At 42.4% G+C, this 19,213-nt stretch overlaps 7 protein-coding genes across 7 annotated transcripts; 2 read left to right on the top strand and 5 right to left on the bottom strand.

Moving 5' to 3' along the window:
• Nucleotides 1-935: 935 nt before the first annotated feature.
• EAF02_010561 (uncharacterized protein) lies at nucleotides 936-4,266 on the top strand (the record flags this gene model as incomplete). The annotated part of the gene is made up of 9 exons (XM_038906609.1): nucleotides 936-1,133; nucleotides 1,226-1,678; nucleotides 1,733-2,125; nucleotides 2,231-2,403; nucleotides 2,454-3,076; nucleotides 3,127-3,282; nucleotides 3,336-3,617; nucleotides 3,667-4,184; nucleotides 4,246-4,266. 9 exons carry the CDS (start codon nucleotides 936-938, stop codon nucleotides 4,264-4,266), a joined length of 2,817 nt encoding a protein of 938 aa, XP_038753479.1.
• A 532-nt stretch (nucleotides 4,267-4,798) lies between these two features.
• On the bottom strand, nucleotides 4,799-7,381 carry EAF02_010560 (uncharacterized protein; the record flags this gene model as incomplete). The annotated part of the gene is made up of 2 exons (XM_038906608.1): nucleotides 4,799-7,168; nucleotides 7,229-7,381. The coding sequence occupies 2 exons, from the start codon at nucleotides 7,379-7,381 to the stop codon at nucleotides 4,799-4,801; spliced, it is 2,523 nt and encodes an 840-aa protein (XP_038753478.1).
• Nucleotides 7,382-7,749: 368 nt separating this feature from the next.
• On the top strand, nucleotides 7,750-8,539 carry EAF02_010559 (uncharacterized protein; the record flags this gene model as incomplete). Its single annotated transcript, XM_038906607.1, has 2 exons — nucleotides 7,750-7,787; nucleotides 7,840-8,539. The coding sequence occupies 2 exons, from the start codon at nucleotides 7,750-7,752 to the stop codon at nucleotides 8,537-8,539; spliced, it is 738 nt and encodes a 245-aa protein (XP_038753477.1).
• A 385-nt stretch (nucleotides 8,540-8,924) lies between these two features.
• Nucleotides 8,925-9,590, bottom strand: EAF02_010558 (uncharacterized protein; the record flags this gene model as incomplete). Its single annotated transcript, XM_038906606.1, has 2 exons — nucleotides 8,925-9,347; nucleotides 9,432-9,590. The coding sequence occupies 2 exons, from the start codon at nucleotides 9,588-9,590 to the stop codon at nucleotides 8,925-8,927; spliced, it is 582 nt and encodes a 193-aa protein (XP_038753476.1).
• Nucleotides 9,591-12,678: 3,088 nt separating this feature from the next.
• EAF02_010557 (uncharacterized protein) lies at nucleotides 12,679-13,515 on the bottom strand (the record flags this gene model as incomplete). The annotated part of the gene is made up of 3 exons (XM_038906605.1): nucleotides 12,679-12,989; nucleotides 13,040-13,284; nucleotides 13,426-13,515. 2 exons carry the CDS (start codon nucleotides 13,513-13,515, stop codon nucleotides 13,150-13,152), a joined length of 225 nt encoding a protein of 74 aa, XP_038753475.1. The 3' UTR covers nucleotides 12,679-12,989; nucleotides 13,040-13,149.
• A 153-nt stretch (nucleotides 13,516-13,668) lies between these two features.
• EAF02_010556 (uncharacterized protein) lies at nucleotides 13,669-15,785 on the bottom strand (the record flags this gene model as incomplete). The annotated part of the gene is made up of 3 exons (XM_038906604.1): nucleotides 13,669-14,025; nucleotides 14,406-15,387; nucleotides 15,445-15,785. The coding sequence occupies 3 exons, from the start codon at nucleotides 15,783-15,785 to the stop codon at nucleotides 13,669-13,671; spliced, it is 1,680 nt and encodes a 559-aa protein (XP_038753474.1).
• A 1,118-nt stretch (nucleotides 15,786-16,903) lies between these two features.
• Nucleotides 16,904-18,906, bottom strand: EAF02_010555 (uncharacterized protein). Its single transcript, XM_038906603.1, has 3 exons — nucleotides 17,953-18,906; nucleotides 17,352-17,891; nucleotides 16,904-17,280 (listed from the first exon to the last, which is right to left on the bottom strand). Exons 1-3 carry the CDS (start codon nucleotides 18,863-18,865, stop codon nucleotides 17,018-17,020), a joined length of 1,716 nt encoding a protein of 571 aa, XP_038753473.1. The 5' UTR covers nucleotides 18,866-18,906; the 3' UTR covers nucleotides 16,904-17,017.
• Nucleotides 18,907-19,213: the final 307 nt, after the last annotated feature.

Raw genomic sequence — 19,213 nt, 5'->3', positions numbered from 1 at the left:
GTCTAGTCGTATGGGGAAAGCGAGAGTTCCATTTTAGCTCACTTATATTGCGTTACTATAAGCCTCGATTTAGCCAATCACATCAAAGCAAGCACCGGATGAAAATATTTGGACACCTTGGTGGTCGATGTTTTGCTGCTCTCTCCCATGTATCTTTCTAATCTCCCCAGGATCTCAAAAGGATTTCCGATCAATCAGGAACCCATCAATTTCAGTACCCTGGCCTTTTTGCGGAATCTGGTTAATACAGCCGTGTACAACACATCCCTGGTCAATAATAGTCCCTCAATACTTCGAAGCTTTGTATTGTTGAACCATTCAACGGAAAAGCTTTCCGTATAAACTTATCTATTCCATTGGAGCTACCAGAGATAGCACAAGTTCCCCAAGCCTCCTACCTTATCGTCGGACCATAATGCTATTCTTAGGTCAATATTCTGCATCCTGCATGCGTGGAGATATAGATGAAGCCACAACTTTCGTGCAAAGACACTATACATCTGTAAATCTGATCCAATAGTATAGGCTTCCCGCAGGAGATGTGGCTACTGCCTGCTGTGACACCGAGACTATAAGCCACGAGCTCAATATCTCAAATGTAGTATTTTGTGATAAATTCGTGTTTTCCATCCCGGTAAGTCGTTGAAACTAGCCTAAATTTCTATGTTCCGTCGCCCTCACTCAGCTAGCTCGAACAATCTATAGACAGAAAGTTCACGTTCTTCGATTTCCTCCTACAGCCGCCATCACGAATGTGTTGGCAAGTGTAATATTGACTTCCGATTTTCGACAAATCCCGTCAACTGCCTTTGATCTTATCCGCGTATCGATTACTGATAATCTCAGGTTCCCACTCTTTCAATCTAGACTTGCAGCTCTTCAATTCCTGGTTCAAGTTGGTATTAGTTCTTTCCCGACCTCAAAACTACAACGTTATGTCTGAAGAGTTCAACTTTCAACTGCGCTCTGGTGAGCAGCAGCCAATTCTTCCAGATACACGCCCCATGATGGCAGAACGACATCAGAGTGTCCCAGTGCCTTCAGTGTTCCGCCCAGAAAGTTTGGCGCCAGCCTCGCGACCCCATAGCATTATGAGTACAGGGTCTGCAGGAAGCCGCGATCGTCATACTCTGGTATGTCTTTCGGTTACATAGTTCACTATATATTCTCTCTCCCCAAAAATACTTGACGCGATTCCTGGCTTTCGCCTGATGATGGTTTATAGGTTGCGAAGTATCTTCAGAGACGATGCAGTGCTGCAAAATGGCTTCAACCTATCGAGGAGGAGAATGGCACCATCAACGAATCCTCGTGGGTGGGTGTTGCCATGCGGCTTCCGGATGGTAGTTACTACACTGAGCCACCAAACGTTGATAACAACTTTTATACTGTGATGCAATATCTTGGTTGCAAAGTTGCCTTCACAATGTCTTCAGATATCACTGCAGCATTGATGGACCAAATTGGACCTTTTCAAACAGAAGTCCAAGTACACCCACGCGGAATTAGACTTCCAATCGTCCAAAATCTCTCAGAACTTGCTTATGGAGGTACTGGAGTATCAAAAAAGTCGTACTTATGTGTATTGAGAGAAGAGAGGCTCGTTCTCATTTGGAATGAATCGGTTGAAAGTATTATGACCCACGGCGCAGATGTTGAAGGCATTCTCGTTGGTCTGGTAAGTAAAATCAACTGGAAATAGTTTGGACTGTGCTTACGGAAAGTAAACTAGATCTGGGGATCTCATATTGGTACCATGACAGCTACTTCTCCATACGCATCCATGACTCCACCTATTGGACAAACGCCAGGCCAAACTCCCGGAAGAACCCCATCGGCCATCAGTGAAGATCCTGAGTTCAATGAAAAAATGAACATTGTTCAAGCCGCGATTGAGCGCGAAGAAAACAAAGACACAATTTTCAATCCAGATATTGAGGCCGCGGCACCACCAGAGAGGCCATTTCTATTGTTACATGCTGGTGTCATTGGATTTGCTATGACTTTGGTGGTATTTGTAGAGATGCTTTGTGCGTCGCGACTAATCACAGAATATCAATGGGATGGTGGTGTACTTCGGTTTGCACTTGTCGCCGTTATTCCATTCTTCGTTTCCTTCTCTCTGGTAAGACATTTTCAGCCACTTTCTACGTGGCGTAAGCCTCGAGTACAACGGAAACCTTAAACTACCGATAATTTTCCGAACGTAACTAACATGTCTATTCATCAGTTTTTCATGGTTGTCATTGCGGGAAGTTTATTTCAATTATTTGGACCCTTGACATATGTTCGAAAGAATTCTCAGTTCTATTCGGCCAAGCCGCCCAAGAGGGGTCGTTACCCCGACTTAGAGCTGCCACACATCACCATTCAGATGCCAGTATATAAAGAAGGATTAAAAGGGTATGAGGCCACTAGGATCTGATTATAAAGCAGCTGACTGATGAAGATAGTGTTATTATTCCCACTGTCACCAGTATACTGGCTGCTATCCGGTACTATGAAGCACAAGGAGGCTCTGCTTCAATTTACGTTAACGAGGACGGAATGCAAGCTGTAGATCCCGAGCTGTGTGAAGCTCGAAAGACATTTTATGAGTTGAATAATATCGGCTACTGCTCGCGCCCGAAGCATACCCACAGCAAAAAGAAATGGTATCAGGGAAAGAAGGTACAAGATAACCCTGAAGGATTCCAGCGAAAGGGCCAATTCAAAAAAGCATCGAACATGAACTACTGTCTTAGTTTCTCTATTCGAGTTGAAGACGAGTTACTGAGACTTATTGCTGCAAAGTCTACAGCGGAAGATAGACCCCAAGGTGATATCACCCCAGATGAGGAAGATGTGCTTTACAAACAGGCTCTAGCAGCTTGTCTCGAGCAAGATGAAGGGCGGACTATGGCTGGAGGTAATGTTCGTATCGGTGATATTATTTTGATCATTGACAGCGACACTCGAGTGCCTGAAGACTGCCTTTTGTTAGGCGCATTGGAAATGCATGAGAGTCCTCAAGTGGCTATTTTGCAACATGCCTCGGGTGTCATGCAAGTTGCTAATAATCCTTTCGAAAACGGAAGCAAGTATTCCTGGTAGAAAATAATTAGAGACAGTACTAACAGTTGACAGTTACTTACTTTACAAACCTCATCTACATGTCTATTACCTTCGCAGTAGGAAACGGCGATTGTGCTCCATTTGTTGGCCACAATGCCTTTCTGCGATGGAAAGCTGTACAGAGCGTAGCTTATGAAGAAGACGGACAACTAAAGTTCTGGTCTGACGGTATGTCGCTTCAATATTTCGCCTATACTATTAATCTTCTAACATCTTGCTAGATCACGTCTCCGAGGACTTTGACATGAGTCTACGACTTCAAATGGCCAAATTTATCGTGAGACTGGCAACTTACCACGAAGGTGGTTTCAAAGAAGGTGTATCACTTACTGTTTATGACGAACTTGCTCGATGGGAGAAGTACGCATATGGATGTAACGAATTAGTTTTCAATCCCATCTACAAGTGGTGGCGAGGCCCATTCACGAAACTTTTCATGAGATTCCTTTGGAGTGACATCAAGCTCACCTCTAAAATCACTATTCTAGCTTATATCGGAACTTGTGAGTATTGAAGTCCTTGCAAGTTGATCTAGAACTGACCAATTAACAGACTACGCAATTGCATGTGCCATTCCACTTACCTTAGCAAACTATATTATGGTCGGCTGGTTCAATGACTCACTAGATCAATTCTACCTCACCTCCTGGAAAATCTTCGTCGGCATGGCTGTAGTTTTCAACGTCCTCTCGCCCCTCGCCTTCGCTATGTTACGTCATCGACTTGGCGAAAAAGTCTTCGTCTCCTCCATAGTTGAAACCGCAAAATGGACACCTATGTTTGTTCTCTTCTTTGGTGGCATATCTTTCCATCTTTTGACTGCCATCTTATGCCATTTCTTCAGCATCAAGATGGAATGGACGGCTACTGCCAAAGAAGTCGAAGCTGGTGGCTTTAGAATTGGTTTAGATAAAATCTTTCGCGATTTTAAGTGGATGTATCTAGTGATGATCCCGGTTTTGGGAGGAATGGTGTACTTGGGAGCTTTTGCACCTCGTGGCTTCGAAATAACGGATTTCACAGCCATCGTACCCCTTTCAAATCAAGTGGCATGCCATATTCTACTTCCTGTAAGTGTCTCTCTTCACTATAAATATTTTTCAGGCTGCGCTGTAACTAACAGCATCTCAGTTTGCGTTGGGACTTTTCTAGATATATTTCATGACAAATCCGATATCCGCACATCATTGTATATAACACCTCAACCATCATACAGTTCATGTTAGAACGAGTATTTCAGAGATCGTTAGCATCAGAACGCAAACCTAGAACGGACGAAAAAGAGTGCATTTGATTTCTTCGCGGGCGCATTTATCCCCAAAACATCACTTTTATCATTTCCTTGAAGATGATACAACAGAACTATTCTATTGTCCACGGTAGATTCAGCACTTGACATTTGAAAAATTTATTGCAATTCAACGAGGAAACGTACTCTTTGAAATTTGGAAGAAAACATGTGATTAGGGATTGTTAGGTAGACCAAAGAATTTTGTTCAGGGGTTTTAGAGAAGCAGGATATAATAGAGCGTAGCAAAGAGTTACATTGGACTATGAAAGAAATGAGATGCAACGTACACAGTAATAATATAATTCATTTTCAAATCTTGAGAGAGGAATGTGCAGCACATTGGCAATCCACACGATTCTATCGTAAACATCTTACATTTTAATTAATAATGTTTCACGGACTGGCAAAACGTCCACGAAGTTTCGCGTGTTGTGGAATTCTAAGAGTGCCAGATTTCTTATCACTGGCATCACTTATTCCAGATTGAGCCTCACTGCTCGCCTCGGCATCTGAGTATATCATGGAATTGCCCGAAGTCTCATCTACCAGCGGTATCTTTGAGTCTAGAGACTCCTTTGCCTCTTCGAAAATATTCTTCTCCAAAGGTGCATCAACTGACGAAGCATTTATTACACCTTTGTCTTCCGACAGAGCACTCAAAAGATCTACATTTCGTTTCATTGCCTTTATTCTAGCTTTCTCTTGCCACTCGGCCTTAGCCAAACATAAATCAATCTTCTCCTCTACCAAGCCCTTAATGTGGAATGCCAAGGCCTGGCTGTGGAATACACCTGTAAATCTGTAACTCAACCAGAGGTAGAGTGTAATATTTTTGTGTAAACTTTCAATACTGCGGACATACTTTTCACGGTCCTGTTGCCGAGTAAAAGTGTCGGGATCGTCATCCAAAAGATCAAGACTAAGCTCAGGTATATCGAGAATGTGACCACCACTGTTCTCGGATACACAACGAGCAAAGGCTTTTACCACAGCGACAACTCCAGGATCGCGCAAAGATACAGGAGCAGCCAGGAAAATGAGGCGGTTTCGAATGGTAAGATTAAACTCTTGAATGATGTCTGCAATGGCAGCTTGATCCTTGAGTTGACACAGGTGAAATTGGCTGCTTAAAGTACTGAGCTCGTGTAGTCGCAATATCACGTAACTAAATGGTGTACTCTTGGGGAAATACTCAGCGAATCGTTCGATGACATTTGCAGGAGGAAAAATTCCAGCTGTCGTCATCTGTGCTGCATCTTTTGACATAGCGTTCGATAATATCTCGTGGTCATGTTTGTAGAAAGTTGTGACGAGGCCAACTGGAGGCTCCGTTGATTTAGCTGGGATGCCATCTGTGACATCGACTGGCCCTGCTTCGATGGCATCTCGGGCCGTCTTGTATCTCCCAGCCCGGCCGGCAATTTGTTTAATTTCGGAGAGAGGGAGAGTTATGAAATCTGTGCCATTATTCCTCGAAACGGATTCAAGAATAACTCGTTTGATGCTTAAATTTAAACCCATGCCAACGGCATTGCTGGCAGCCAGGAAATCGTAGTCATTGTCAGGGTCATTGAACAAAGCGGCTTGTTGAGCACGGGTCTCGGGAGGTAATGACCCATAAACAATAGCGCATCGTCTGCCTTTATGATGTTTCTCAATTGCGTTTTTCATTGCATGAATTTTCATCCTCGAGAACAAGATGACAGCATCGCCTTTCTCTAATTTGCTGACCGGGTTGTTATCTTTGTTAGGTGGGCCATATCTCTCGGAATGTCGTGGTGTGAGACTCTTTGCCATTACTTGTAATTTCCCAAGTCTTTCATAATTGTGTATGATCAACTTGTCTCCCATCATTGCACATAACTTTTTTATCAAATCAGTTGTTCGAACTTCGCCACAAAGATGTACTTCCTTGGCCTGAACTCCCAGTACTGCTTGAGTCCAAGCCCAGCCACGGTCTTCATCTCCGATCATCTGAATCTCATCTATAACTGCTACATCGACTTTCGAATTGAGAGGTACCATCTCCACGGTACAACTCTTCATGGTATCCTTGGCACCCTCTGGAATCCGACGTTCCTCTCCAGTGATAAGAGAGCATGGCTTTCCTTTAGCATTGAATCTCGTATAAACCTCGTGAGCCAGTAATCGTAGGGGCCCAGCATATATACCACTATTGGCTGCCTCAAGTCTTTGCAGTGCATGATATGTCTTGCCAGAATTCGTGGGTCCAACATGCAGGTGGAAAGTACGTTGCATCGCTCGTGTCGCTGGGTACCATTCAATTGGATAGCGAAAGTCTGCTAGCCTCTGGTGGTTTGCAAGTTCTTCTTTCGAAAACTTACCGGAGAGTGTGAAATGTGTGAATGCATATCTTATTTCGTCTTGTAGGCCCTTAGTATCCTTTGTAATATATGCGTCCTTAAATTTGCAGAAGATGGGATTTGAAGCTTCATCAACCTCGTGCCGTTCAGTTGCTCTTCTGCCAGCCGCTGCTACCACATCCTCAAAGTCTCGAAGCTTGACTAGCAATTCCTCCTTACTTGCTACGCCCCACCCTTTCATTTCTACCTCCCCCACTGGTTTCGTGTCTATCGATCCATTGATAAGTGTTTTTTTCAGCGTTCGGGCTTCTTGCACCATCGTTTGTTCAAACTTTCGAAATGCCGTCCTAGCACGTTCCTCGGTGTCTTTCGGCGTTCCATACCCTTTATGGGCACCATTGTGATTTGATACTCCGTAGGACTCCGAAAGCTCTGGATACTAAGAAGTTAGGTGGTAAGCAGATGAGGATACCAAAGTAGCAGTGCCCATGTTATATACCTTCTTCCGGCGCGACTTTGGAAACGTCCTCGCCACAGGCCTTGACTGATGGAAACTTCTACCATTGGATGTGAGAGGCGAAGAGCTCGGCCATATTAAGCTGCGAAATGTACAGAACGCACACTGTCCAGATCTCCTGCTGATCAATGTCATCACCGCCGTGGATAGCGCGAAAGCATCCGAATATAGATAGAATGATAATCGAACTCAAATGCAGATTTAATTTTAAGATTAGGTAATCATCGAGACACGGCAAGTCTTAGCGTCGGCCGCAGCCGCATTAGCTTCTGCGCTATCGTCATTGTACTTTCCCAGTCCTGTTACCTATATGTCAACCAAATTGAATTGACTATCCAACTTTCACCATTATCCTCATCAACCTGCCTGTCCATATTCGCATGCAATTGTTCACATCATCTCCATCAACCCATACATCTTCCTTTTGTTGAATTGTATTCAAGACATTGGAAACCTTCGGACTTCGTGGAAAACCCTTCGAATTCTTAATTCAAATTCCAACAATGGCTTCCTCATCCACACCACCAACTCCCCTTCTTTAGTAAGTATACATCGGTCTCACAGATTCTTATTTTACCTTCTAACAGATGCAGTTCTTGTATCTCTCACAATACGACCATCCTCGCCGAGCATACCACGTCCGCCGCTTCGCAAACTTCATCCCTAGCCTCCCTTGTCCTTCCGAAAATCAAGCATGATGAACCTCAAAAACTGACCTATACCCACAACAACTCCTTCATCCATTATATGGCATCTGCACCCTCTGAATACCCCGCTTCCGAATCGTCTGCGGGTGGACTTACGTTCCTCGTGATTGCCGATGCCTCTCTCAGACGTCGCATACCGTTTGGTTTTCTTTTCGAGATCAAAAAGCGCTTCTTTACATCTTTTCCACCTTCTACTACAGATTTTTCCGATCTAGGAAGTTACGGCGCTGGATCATTCAATTCCGAACTCAAGAAATTGATGGTGGAATACGGAACAACCCAGGGTGGCAAAGAGGATGCGATCAAGAACGTACAAGGTGAAATTGACAATGTGCGAGGTATTATGAGTCAAAATATCGAAAGTCTTTTGGAAAGGGGCGAGAGAATTGATCTACTCGTTGACAAAACGGATAGACTCGGTGGAAGCGCATCGGAATTCCGAATTAGGAGTAGAGGCTTGCGCAGACAGATGTGGTGGAAGAATGTGAAGTTGATGGTACTTTTGACTGTTGTTATCATCTTCTTGCTCTACTTGTTTGTTGGGTTTGGATGCGGATTACCGGGATGGCAAAAGTGTGTTGGATAGGTACATTGCGGAGAAAACGGCATAATATCGCTTGAGAAAGCCGTGCATTGAGTTCAAATTGACCGTTAGGGAGGATAAAATTAGGATTGGGAACTTTATACCACGGCTTGGAGTTTTGGCATGCGGCTTTGTGTTATTTTAGTATACATACTTTTATGGGTTTATAAGGCCGAGCAATTGATATGTTATTTATGATTACACTTGCATAAGAAAACTAAAAAAAACCCCTTGGAACACAATGATGAGCACTCTTAACCACATGAAAAACGAGAGGTCCCATATATACAATCCATGAATCCGAATTCCTTTTCCAATCCGAACTCCAATATATAAGCCTGTTATAATAATTCTTGGATATGTCCAATGACCACAATCAACAAGGCCCTCACAACTTTGCATCTCTTTCTTGAACTTCACCACTTTCGTACACATACCCGCTCGCAACCGGACTCCCCGCCTTCCAATCCTCAAATGCATATTCATTTGCTTCCACCCCGGTAGGTCCTTTTCTCAATCTATCTGTGAAGAATACTGGGTGTCGTTTTGCAGAATCAAGAATGAACTTGCCATTTCTGTGAGTTAAGTGTAGGAAGGGTGAGGTTGAATCTGTTGTTTGTAAAGGTGTTGCGTGGGGTGGCAGAGCTTCAATTTCGGTGCGGGGAGGAATTGGAGCTGGAGTGGGGAATGCAGGAGCGTAAAAGGATGGAGACGCGGTAGGGAAGGGAGATTCTGATTGGTAGGTAGGTGGAGACATTGAAGTTGTAGGTGGATTGGGAGGTGGAGTTGAAGGTGTAGTGGGAATTGGGACCTAGTAGGATGGATGATCGATTAGCTGTATTCTTCGCTCATCACAAGTTGGATAAGGAAAGCTCAGTAAAGGTACGAAACATACGGTTGGTCTTTTTGGCTGTAATGAAGGAATCATCTCGTCGTTATTCGGAGATACGGAGGGAGCTGTAGAAAGCGATTGTTCGTGCGATTGGGAGCTTCGAAGAGCAAACGCTGGATGCGGCGCGAATAGCTGAGAAATGGAATGGCGTAGGGGTGGCATTTCGGATAAGGTCTTCGCGAGTAAGCTTCCTATTTGGGTTCTTTGTCCGGGAATCTGAAATTGTGAAAAGAAGGTGTGGTGTATGACACGTTTTCAGTTGAATTGATGACAATTGCTAGGAAATGATGTTATTTTCTCAATTTGTTTTAACAAATTGTTTTACAAAAGTAGAACTTTTGTAGATTTCGATGTTCAAAATCTCTGGAAGAAATACCCAAGATGGGAAATTTATGAAGTGTGGGGTAAGGCTAGCTTCAACTCTAAATGGACGTCGGTCATAGGGGCCGAGGTATCAATAATGCACATTTGTGCATATGTGCATCTGCCGGCATACCGTGTGGTTCCGTGTGTGTAGAATTGTCTCCTTTTTACTGGTTATGTTGTACTTACTGCAGTTTCGGCGATTGCTTGCCGTGTTCAGGATTACGAGTCCCAAGTGACAACTATATCGACCTGATTCTGCTTGTTGCCAAAGTTATCAAACCTTTCTAAGCTACTCAGGCCGAGATTCATACTCCTTTTGAAGTCTCGGGAGTGCCAGATCGTACCTATTCATACTATCTACCTGGTAGGTACTTAACGAAATGAAGGACTAGCTCGCTTGACGAGCACATGCTAAGTGTCAAAATATTAGTGAAACTCTCCAAAAACTATAATTTTTCAATCTTGTCGAAGCTCATAACATCAAGTTCGGCCCTGATCGAACCTCATATCAAGACCTACCAGTGATCATACTGAGTGGAAGGTGATAGGTATTCAGGACTAGGATCACCAGATCCAGTTCGATACTTGTCAAATTTCCTGAGAAGAAGACTCGAACGCTCACGAATGCTTCTGAATAAATTAGGGAAGAATTAAAGGCTCCTGTATTTGAAAATACATTGCACCACACACTTATTAGATATCATGCATTAGAATTGACGCACATTCACTACCAGTCAGTACGAAAGTCAAACACACTTGTTCAAATAAACCCTTCCAGACTTAGAGAGGCAGCAAGGACTTGATACTTCGTTTCTAATTTCTAGGAGGTTGACTATGGATGGAAGGAGCATCTAAAATTGTGCACTTCCATGATTCTATTAGTTGAGTAATGGAGAGCATTAAGACGTACGCGGTGGTAAGTGATGGTGATAACAATGGTGAGTGATCGTGGGTAGACCAGAAGATGTATCTAGGTACATCTGCGAAAGGACATCAATCAAGGAAATTTCCAGGGCTGCGAAAAGAGTTTGATTTATTGATACCTAGGTAGTGAATACAACTCAGAGACCCTTAGACAAATTCAAATTCCTCCCACAGTTTTCACTGGACCATGCGTACCTTTCGACTTATCATTTATTCACTTGTTGAGTAATTTTCGAATACCCAGATGCCTTCAACCAATTTTCTTTCTCGCCATAAACAGCGAAGAAATGCCCATAGAATAATAAAGCCATATGCGTAGATTTTTTGAAATCTGACAAGCGTAAATTGAATTTTGACCCTGGAAAGCCACCGTCACTTTCCATGATTTTACCTTTTGTGAGATTTTGAACTGTTTAAACGGACTTGATTCGATATTCAAGTCCTCCATAGCCCCCCCTCAGTATTCGACCAACCGCAATCACCTTCGCGGTCGAAAGGTGATGTGATATATGAGCTATGACTTTTGAGTAGGCAAGACTGGCCACAATAGATGAGACGACAACTTCATTACCATCCCCGCCATTACTGATATTCACCACCAGCTTACTGCGCCTCCTAACAAAGAAAAAAAATTCTCTGCCGTAGCTTCAATTTGCAATTTTGATCTCGCATTCGGTCTGGCTTGGCCATCAAGGTACAGCATTCCACGTCCATATAAGGACTCCTCCCTCCCACCTCCTCCATCTTTTTTTCCTTCCCTCTTCAATCCATTGCCATGTTCCAAGAAACACATCTTTACTTCAACACCACTGTACTTGCTTGCAAGTAGATGCATCTGTGGTGCAAGATTGATGCTATCTAGTGGTACGGGGAAGATTGTTAGCATAGTGAAGACCCATTGCACGATCCAAAACTCATGGTAGCATAAACTGAGTCCTACTTAATACCCTCTCACGAGGGACTTTAGGGAAGCCGATGCCATGTTTCTTGATGGGGCTGTCTGAGAATCTTCCCACTCATATCTGCTTTTGCTCTATTGTCAGTTCAACCTGGCATCCACAGGAGTGAGAGTGTGAGAGAGGTTGGACTTGGTCTAGGCGATGGTGAGTTCTGTGAAGAACTTTACTTGATAGGTCAATCTTTTGGGGAATCAGTGGAAATCAACTTTCCTATGATCTGTTGGCTTTCGATCTTTGATCATGTGGGTTTTGGCTTGTGGGCGTTGGCTTGTGACACTGGGAAATATTGACAGGAAATTGTTGATAATGATGGGCTGTTGCGATTGGGTTTACTTTTACTTTCTGATCTGTGATGATGAATTATAAGTCAACACGGTCCGATTCTCATATCAATTTTTGATATGAGTTTTGAACCTTGACACATCATGTTTTGTTCTGAGATCACTTTCTGAAAGTTTTTTGTATTGTCTTGGACCTGAGTTTTCTACTTTGATTTCGTTCCAAGCAAGAGTACTCTTTTTATTTTCCTTTCCAGTTTTCTTGTCTTCCTTTCTTCTTGTTTTTATATTCATTCCCTCGAATTATGGCTTTGAGAAAGATAGTGGATTTTTTGATTTGATGAAAATTTCACAAAGGAAAATCTGAAAACATATAAGATCTTACATACTACGCAAAATATTTAATGTCTGAGTATGAATGTGAAACAACAACAAAAATTCGATTATTGACATTTTAAATTGTAAGATTACCCGTGGATGACTATTGCGATCTAGTAATATCCATGCCGCCAATGGTGACTGTCTGACAAATCCGGGAGGATAGAAAGATAAATAGCACTTTTTCCTCCGCACCTAATTCTTCGATCGTAACCTTCCAGTTGAGTTTCGTGTTCTCAACTTGTTTCTCAAGACGTTTGACCTTCCACGCCCAACTGAAAATCTAAATAAATCCTAGTGATTAACAAGCCACAGCTATGAATCTTGCATAAGGCTGAGCGATAAGTTTTGGATTTCTGGCATATAACGAAGCGAACGATTCAGTGTTTGGATAATCATCACTTTGTGCTAATTCTGGTTCAAGCAATAGATATTAGATAAGTCTTGGTGCATGACGCAGCCAGACCAATTTGAAATAGTGAAACAGAATCTTTCCCCATACATCTTCACTCCACATGTTGATGAGTCCATCCTTTGACATCGTTATGTAGACTTCTGTCATTTCTTAGAGTTTTCTTTTTAGACTGGAGGATGCCTTCATTTTCGAGAGAAAAGTCTTTACCCGATCCTCGTCCCTTGTTAAAGAACCATATAAGCTAAATATCCGTCAGTAGATGCAGCATCTCAACTGCGATTTATGACTGACTGTAGAGATCGAAGTCCTCCCATAGCATGAAGGTATCCCTCTAAATTGGAGGTATTTGAAGGATATTTTAAAGCTAAAATTTGTAGGTCTCACATTTGTTAGAGACGAGGCTACAGGAGTCTCGTCTTTGACTTTGCCATTAATAACCAAAGCAGACCTTCGGTATAGACATGGGGAAAATATACGACTGAAGGTTCGACAAACTTGGTTACGATGTATAATGTACGTTTGCTAGTCTCTGGAATCTAATAATTGGTTAGTAGTGGGTAGTTGCTGTTATGCATGTGCTCAAAGAATTACTTCAATGTACATTTCAAAACGAATGCACTTCAAGACTGCACAAGCCTTTTCAATGTAAACTGTTCTCTGAGCGGGAACTTCCATACTATGTCTGCGACCATAGTCCAAATTTCAAGCGGTAGTCCTCCATATTTCTTATCAATCTCAGAGCTTACTTGGCTGACCATCTTAGGCATCTTATAATGATTCTCTGTGTAAATATTGTTGAATCTATTGATGTATTGTGTAGTCGTGTTTTTCTCATATACCGATTCCCGCCCCGAGTAACGACTCTTAAAACCCCATGAACTCTTTTTGTACTTTATCCAGTCAATAGATTGAGAATGTTACTAGTAGTGAGTACTTTCAAAGTCCAAATTGTCCCTCCGACCTCCTAGAGCAGATTCGGATATTAGTTTCGGTAAGTTGAACAGATGTATAGCTTCCTTTTCGTCCTCATCCAGCTCTTCGAGTGCGAATGGTCTCCGTTTTATTTTCCAACCCCATTCACCAATTTCGATATACCTTAGAGAATTCGATTCTTCAGCGAGTATGTGGGCATATCGGTACGCAATATCTCGGGGTCTTCTGACGTAAGGCCAGCGGGACGCTTGTGCCGACGGCCATGCACGGGATCTGGTTCTCCTACTTTGTAACGAGAGTCGAGTCAACGATGGAACTTTGGGTATTTGACACCTAAATTCGTCCTAGAATAGTAGCTTAGCTTCTAGATGATACGCCTAAATAGAACCATCTCATCCTGATCAAAGAGAATACGCCATTATTATGCAATTCTTCAAAAGTCCATATACCAGCCTGACAAACAGAAGCTTTCAAATCTTGGTTTCATTCGAATGATTCGGATGATTTGGATATCAGATAATTTGAAAGATTCAAACAGTTCAAATGATACAGGCAGCGTGGTTGATTCAAATGGCTTAGCTTAAATCACTAAATTCAGCCTCAATGTTGTGGAGCTTCCGAAAATTGAAAGCTTAAGATCAGTCCGGAGTATTGAAATCTTTGTATTCTTCCGCGTAATCACAGATATTTGGAGGCACGGAATTAGCTTAATCGCTTCACTTACCCATTGTATTTCAAAGTCAATCGAAGCCGAAAGGTCAGTAAGATACTGAGAACCAACCGCCATGTGGCGCGACGCAATTGAAGTGAAGGCTCTTGACGCCTCCCAGGTACTACAGATGTTGTATAAAAATTGGTTGTAGTCTGCTGTATCTGCATCCTCACGGAGATACAGTAAAGATATTGTTTCTGGTAGCCTGATGTCGTTGATTGGTTCTTCCCTAGCTTCTACAAAGCGCCACTGTGGTTGGTAGTCTGTCATGATCAGCTCAGTCACCGAGTTGCGTTTCGTCATCAACCAAGTGACTAGCTCATCCGATATCCTATTGACCCAAAGCTTTCGGAGTTTTGGACAAACATCCATGCTCAGATAATCCAGATTTATTTTCTCGTAGAAAGCTTCTTCATCTTCTGCGTTAAATATTTGTAGTTCTTGAAGTGATCCGGTATTAACCAGACTACTCAGACACCGAGTATCATTCTGCGACATGCTAAACCAGGGAATTATACCACATCCGAGTTTGAGCTCTCTCAGATTTAATGGCGAAGTCTCTGGCTTTTCTTTGCACAGTCGACACAGCTCTGAGAGACAATCTCTGGTTCCCTCTCTATGTAGAAAAGCTTGGGTATCAGGAATCCATTCTCCAGTTAGACCTAAACCTAGTATCTGTAGGGCAGGCGATGTGCGTAGTATTTCTATCAGATCTCTGATGATACTGTACTTGTCACCATGGAGAGCGTAAAGCTCTAGACTAGTCAGGTTGACAAATCCGCTCACTTTGAAAAGACACATATGCGGAGCCTGAGCAGCTTCCCGGATAGCTAAAGCGGCACTTCGAAAGTGAACCTTCTTAAGGCTTCGAATGTCTTTGAGACGACGTAATAATGTCGCATTCTCTAAGATCAAGGCGCCACACGTGATGTTGTCATTCTCCATATCCTCACCCCCCACCTCAAATATGGACAAACGGCTGTTATTAACCAACCTAGATAATGCATTAACATATGTGACTGTACATTTAATAGTTTGTATCTTATTTCACCTGAAAGATTGGAGTTCCTTAGTATTGTTCAGATATTTTATAATCAACAAAACACAATCCAGGCTAGCTTGTTTGAATGCGGGCAACATTTCCGGTCTAATGTCAATAATCACCTCCAAGTTCTTGATAAAAGGAACGAAGGACGGGATTACGCTGGAGATTTGGTGACCCAACACCTCGATAGTATAATTTTCGTAAAGAATCGGCGAAAATATGGTTCTGAAGCTGCGCGATACTCTAACAAGAGAATAGAGAGAGGGCTTGCTAGAAATTTGTCCTATCATAACCCAAACTTCCATGGGTATATTGGAACAGAAGACGATGTTGGCCTCATTTTGCATTTTCATCATGTGTTTCCATAAGATACAACCAGATTACCAGACCAGTGCGAGGGGCTGTGTGCGGAGAATCGAAGTGAATAGCTGGTGACAAAGTAAATCCTCAAGAAGAAAGAACTCGTGGCACTTCTCAATATTATACTTTCGTTTTGTAATCGGATGGCTCTCACGATTCAGATGGTCTCTATTTGAAGAATTTATTATGGGCAGAATATTCTAATTTAAGGCGGTGAGACTGAGAGTAATGTTATTCCAGCAGCAGACTTTCAAATCGAAGGGATTAGGTTCTTGTTGTATATTGAAATATTAATATCAATTCTGGAAAAGAAACTTCTAACAATCTCAGACCGAGAAACCCGAAGGTTATTTTTTTTTAAAAGTCAATCTTATTGCTTCTGAATATCATTCTTGGAATTGGACGCCCAGAAACTGGCGTCAAGATTCTTCGAGCAATTGGCAAGTATTTCCACAATAGAGAATCATCAAAGACCGAAGTATACAACAATGCAAAGAATACCGAATCCAGTGGATTTTTTTAAGTCGTGCAGCTGTTGGGACATAGTTTGGGCTCTTTTGGAGATGAACTATTGCTAGCTGTTGATGCGAAAAATCGGGGTCAAATGTTGGGGCGCAAATCGGTTGTCCCGATTCAGTACTGCTGCTATCTGGCGTTTTGATTACAGAGTACGCCATAAGGATATGCATTGAGCGGTAGACGGAAGGTCTTACGTTGGATTTATTCTTACCCTCTGGGAACAAACAAATAGTGCAAGTTATAGCTAGAACGGAGCAGAAAGAGGCCAATGTCTTTCGCATATGGATGCCAAAATGTAGGGTCATTAAACTTCCCAAATGGGAAAAGCAGTGATGGCCATGAGTGTGAGGATGGAAGCTGAAGATACCATTATTACGGGTTTAAATGGTTCGATTGCGAATGGTCATGAAACAAAATGAGAGGGACGCATGATGATAAATATTGGGGATTTCAAACAAACGAATTTTAGCCCGATTTACCGGAACTGGATCAGAGAAAATGAACTTGTGACGACAATTTGAAGTAGGAGATCGATTTCTTACTAAACTAGATGGTGATTGATAATCTACGATAGACAGACTGCCTACTTGCGATGGTACGTAGAATCCGATAGCACAGGTGAGTGGAGAGCAGCTGCGAATATTAATAGTATTTTAACTATGTAATCTGTAATACATCGCTGTTCAACTTCCTTTGATCACTATTTCTGGGGTATATTTAACTCCTCTTTTCGCTTCCTAACTTCCTCAATTGCAGCTTCCGTATCTGTCGAATCAGGATTTCTCAGCTGCCACTCCATGCATACATTCAATGCCGGCGCCATCCATATGCCAGGCTTGACACCCAGTGCCTTTGAAAGAATCTTTCCATCTACTATACCTCGAATTGCCGGTGCCTCCATTACATCAAGGTCTTTGAGGTGGTCAATGAACTTTTGCCATTCAGAAAATAACGATTGGTATCCTAAAGAAACTTAGCATAAATTGTAGAACACAAGGTTTCCAATGATCAAAACGTGTGGAAATTAACTATACCTTCAGCACTTTCTAGCTTCAAAGCCTCCACGAGCAATGCAAATAGGGCTTGTAATTTCCATTGCCCACCATGTGATTCCCACTTCCTAATCATCATTCCAACTGTATCTCGTTCGTGAATATATGGGTCATTTTTCTTGATCGCATCCTTAAGCTCAGTGATCTCGGCGTATTGCTTGAATGCACCAGCAACCATATTGCACAACTTGCTTTCCGCTTTTAGTCCTTCTCGAGCAACCAAAGCTCCATATGGCGGAGGTATCTTCCCTCCTGGTTTTGCTGCTTGTGCTGGTGGGATGGCCGTCCATGGTGTCAAAGCGGCGAGAATCCAGGCAAGGTATTTGGCGTCATCTGATCGCACTAGCGATTTGTAAATCGAGTCTGGTGTTTCGTTCAATGTCATTTCCTTTAAGCAATCGTACACGGTTTTCCAGCTCGATGTATCTGGTGTTAGAACCTCATGTGCTGTAGGATCCGTGAATATTGTTGAATAGATACCAAGTCGATCAAAATAGTCCAAAGATTGCCATGGGTTATTTCCTGAAATTGGTAAGAAATAATTTCAAATATCAAACAATTGTCTGAATGACAGCTTGCTTACCTTTTAACATTTTCTCCACTTCAACCCCAACTCTTTCTCGACTGATCTTAAGTTTTAGAGCTTCCATGATAGTTGGATTACTCATACAATTTTCCGCCTCCGGATCAATTTTGAAATCTAGTCGACTAGCAAATCTGATTAATCTCAAAACTCGCAACGGATCATCCTTGAAAGTAGTGTATGGTTCAAGTGGTGTTTTGATGAGTTTGGCCTTCATATCCGCAAGTCCTCCAGTGAAATCTTCAAGAATATCTGTGTGAAGATTGTAGAATAGAGCATTGATCGTAGCATCCCGCCGGAGTGCATCCTCTTCTGCACTGCCGAATTCCATCTCAGGATTGCGACTATCTTCGGCGTAAGTTTCCTTGCGTAAGTTCACAAAATCCACATCGAACTGGAAGATGTTGGTAGTTGCAGTTTCCAATTGTTTGGACTTCTCTGGATTCGCAGCAATTTTGTATAGTTTTTTGACATCTTTAGCTTCCAGTCCATGTTTCTTGAGGTTTTCTGCATCTTCCAAATATTCCCGCATCTTCAGACCGAAGTTCTGCCCAGTCATGACATTGATTGCTATGTCAATATCATGACTTTGGATCCCAAGTAGCTTGTCCCGAACCCATCCTCCTGCCCATCTCAACTCGACTTTCTTCTCAATATCTTTGGACCCATTGACAAAATTCGCTACATCAAGCAAAAGATTCCGAAGTTGACTTTCTCGAGGAGTCAACGTAACAGTAGCGGTAGCCATAGTCGTTCCTCGTAATCTTTTTGCGAAAGAAATCTGCTCTTCGTTGTGTTTTCGTTTCATGGAAGAGAATTGAAATGTTTGTCGTTTGGTGATGGTGACTCTTATATTAGATCTGACTTTTATGACTCCACAGCTCTTTACCAAAGATGCACAATATGGGATCATAACATGAGGTGAATGGGGGACCTTTTAATGAATAGTCGAGCTGTAATTTATTTTCACTGCTGAATCCATAAACAACAAATAAAGAAAGATACGGCACCAAATTGAAATTGATACTCAAGTCACGTGATGCTGAGGATTTTGGTGATGCTGGATTATTCTTAGCGCAAGGCCATCATCAACTGTGGTTGTACCCGCGATGGTAACTTAGACGTACACAAAGTACAAAAAACAAGGGACCTTTTAAAGGGAGTTATACGACAAAAGTGCTTAAACCCCTCTTGTATATTTCATGCTCATGCCGATTAATTACAATTCCAACATAGACCATCTCAGACGGATCGACGTTCG

Source organism: Botrytis sinoallii, assembly GCF_014898435.1.
Source record: "Botrytis sinoallii strain Bc 23 chromosome Unknown BSIN_026, whole genome shotgun sequence".
Taxonomy (NCBI): domain Eukaryota; kingdom Fungi; phylum Ascomycota; class Leotiomycetes; order Helotiales; family Sclerotiniaceae; genus Botrytis; species Botrytis sinoallii.
The sequence above is the reverse complement of the archived record's forward strand: the minus strand, read 5'-3'. Positions and strand labels throughout refer to the sequence as shown.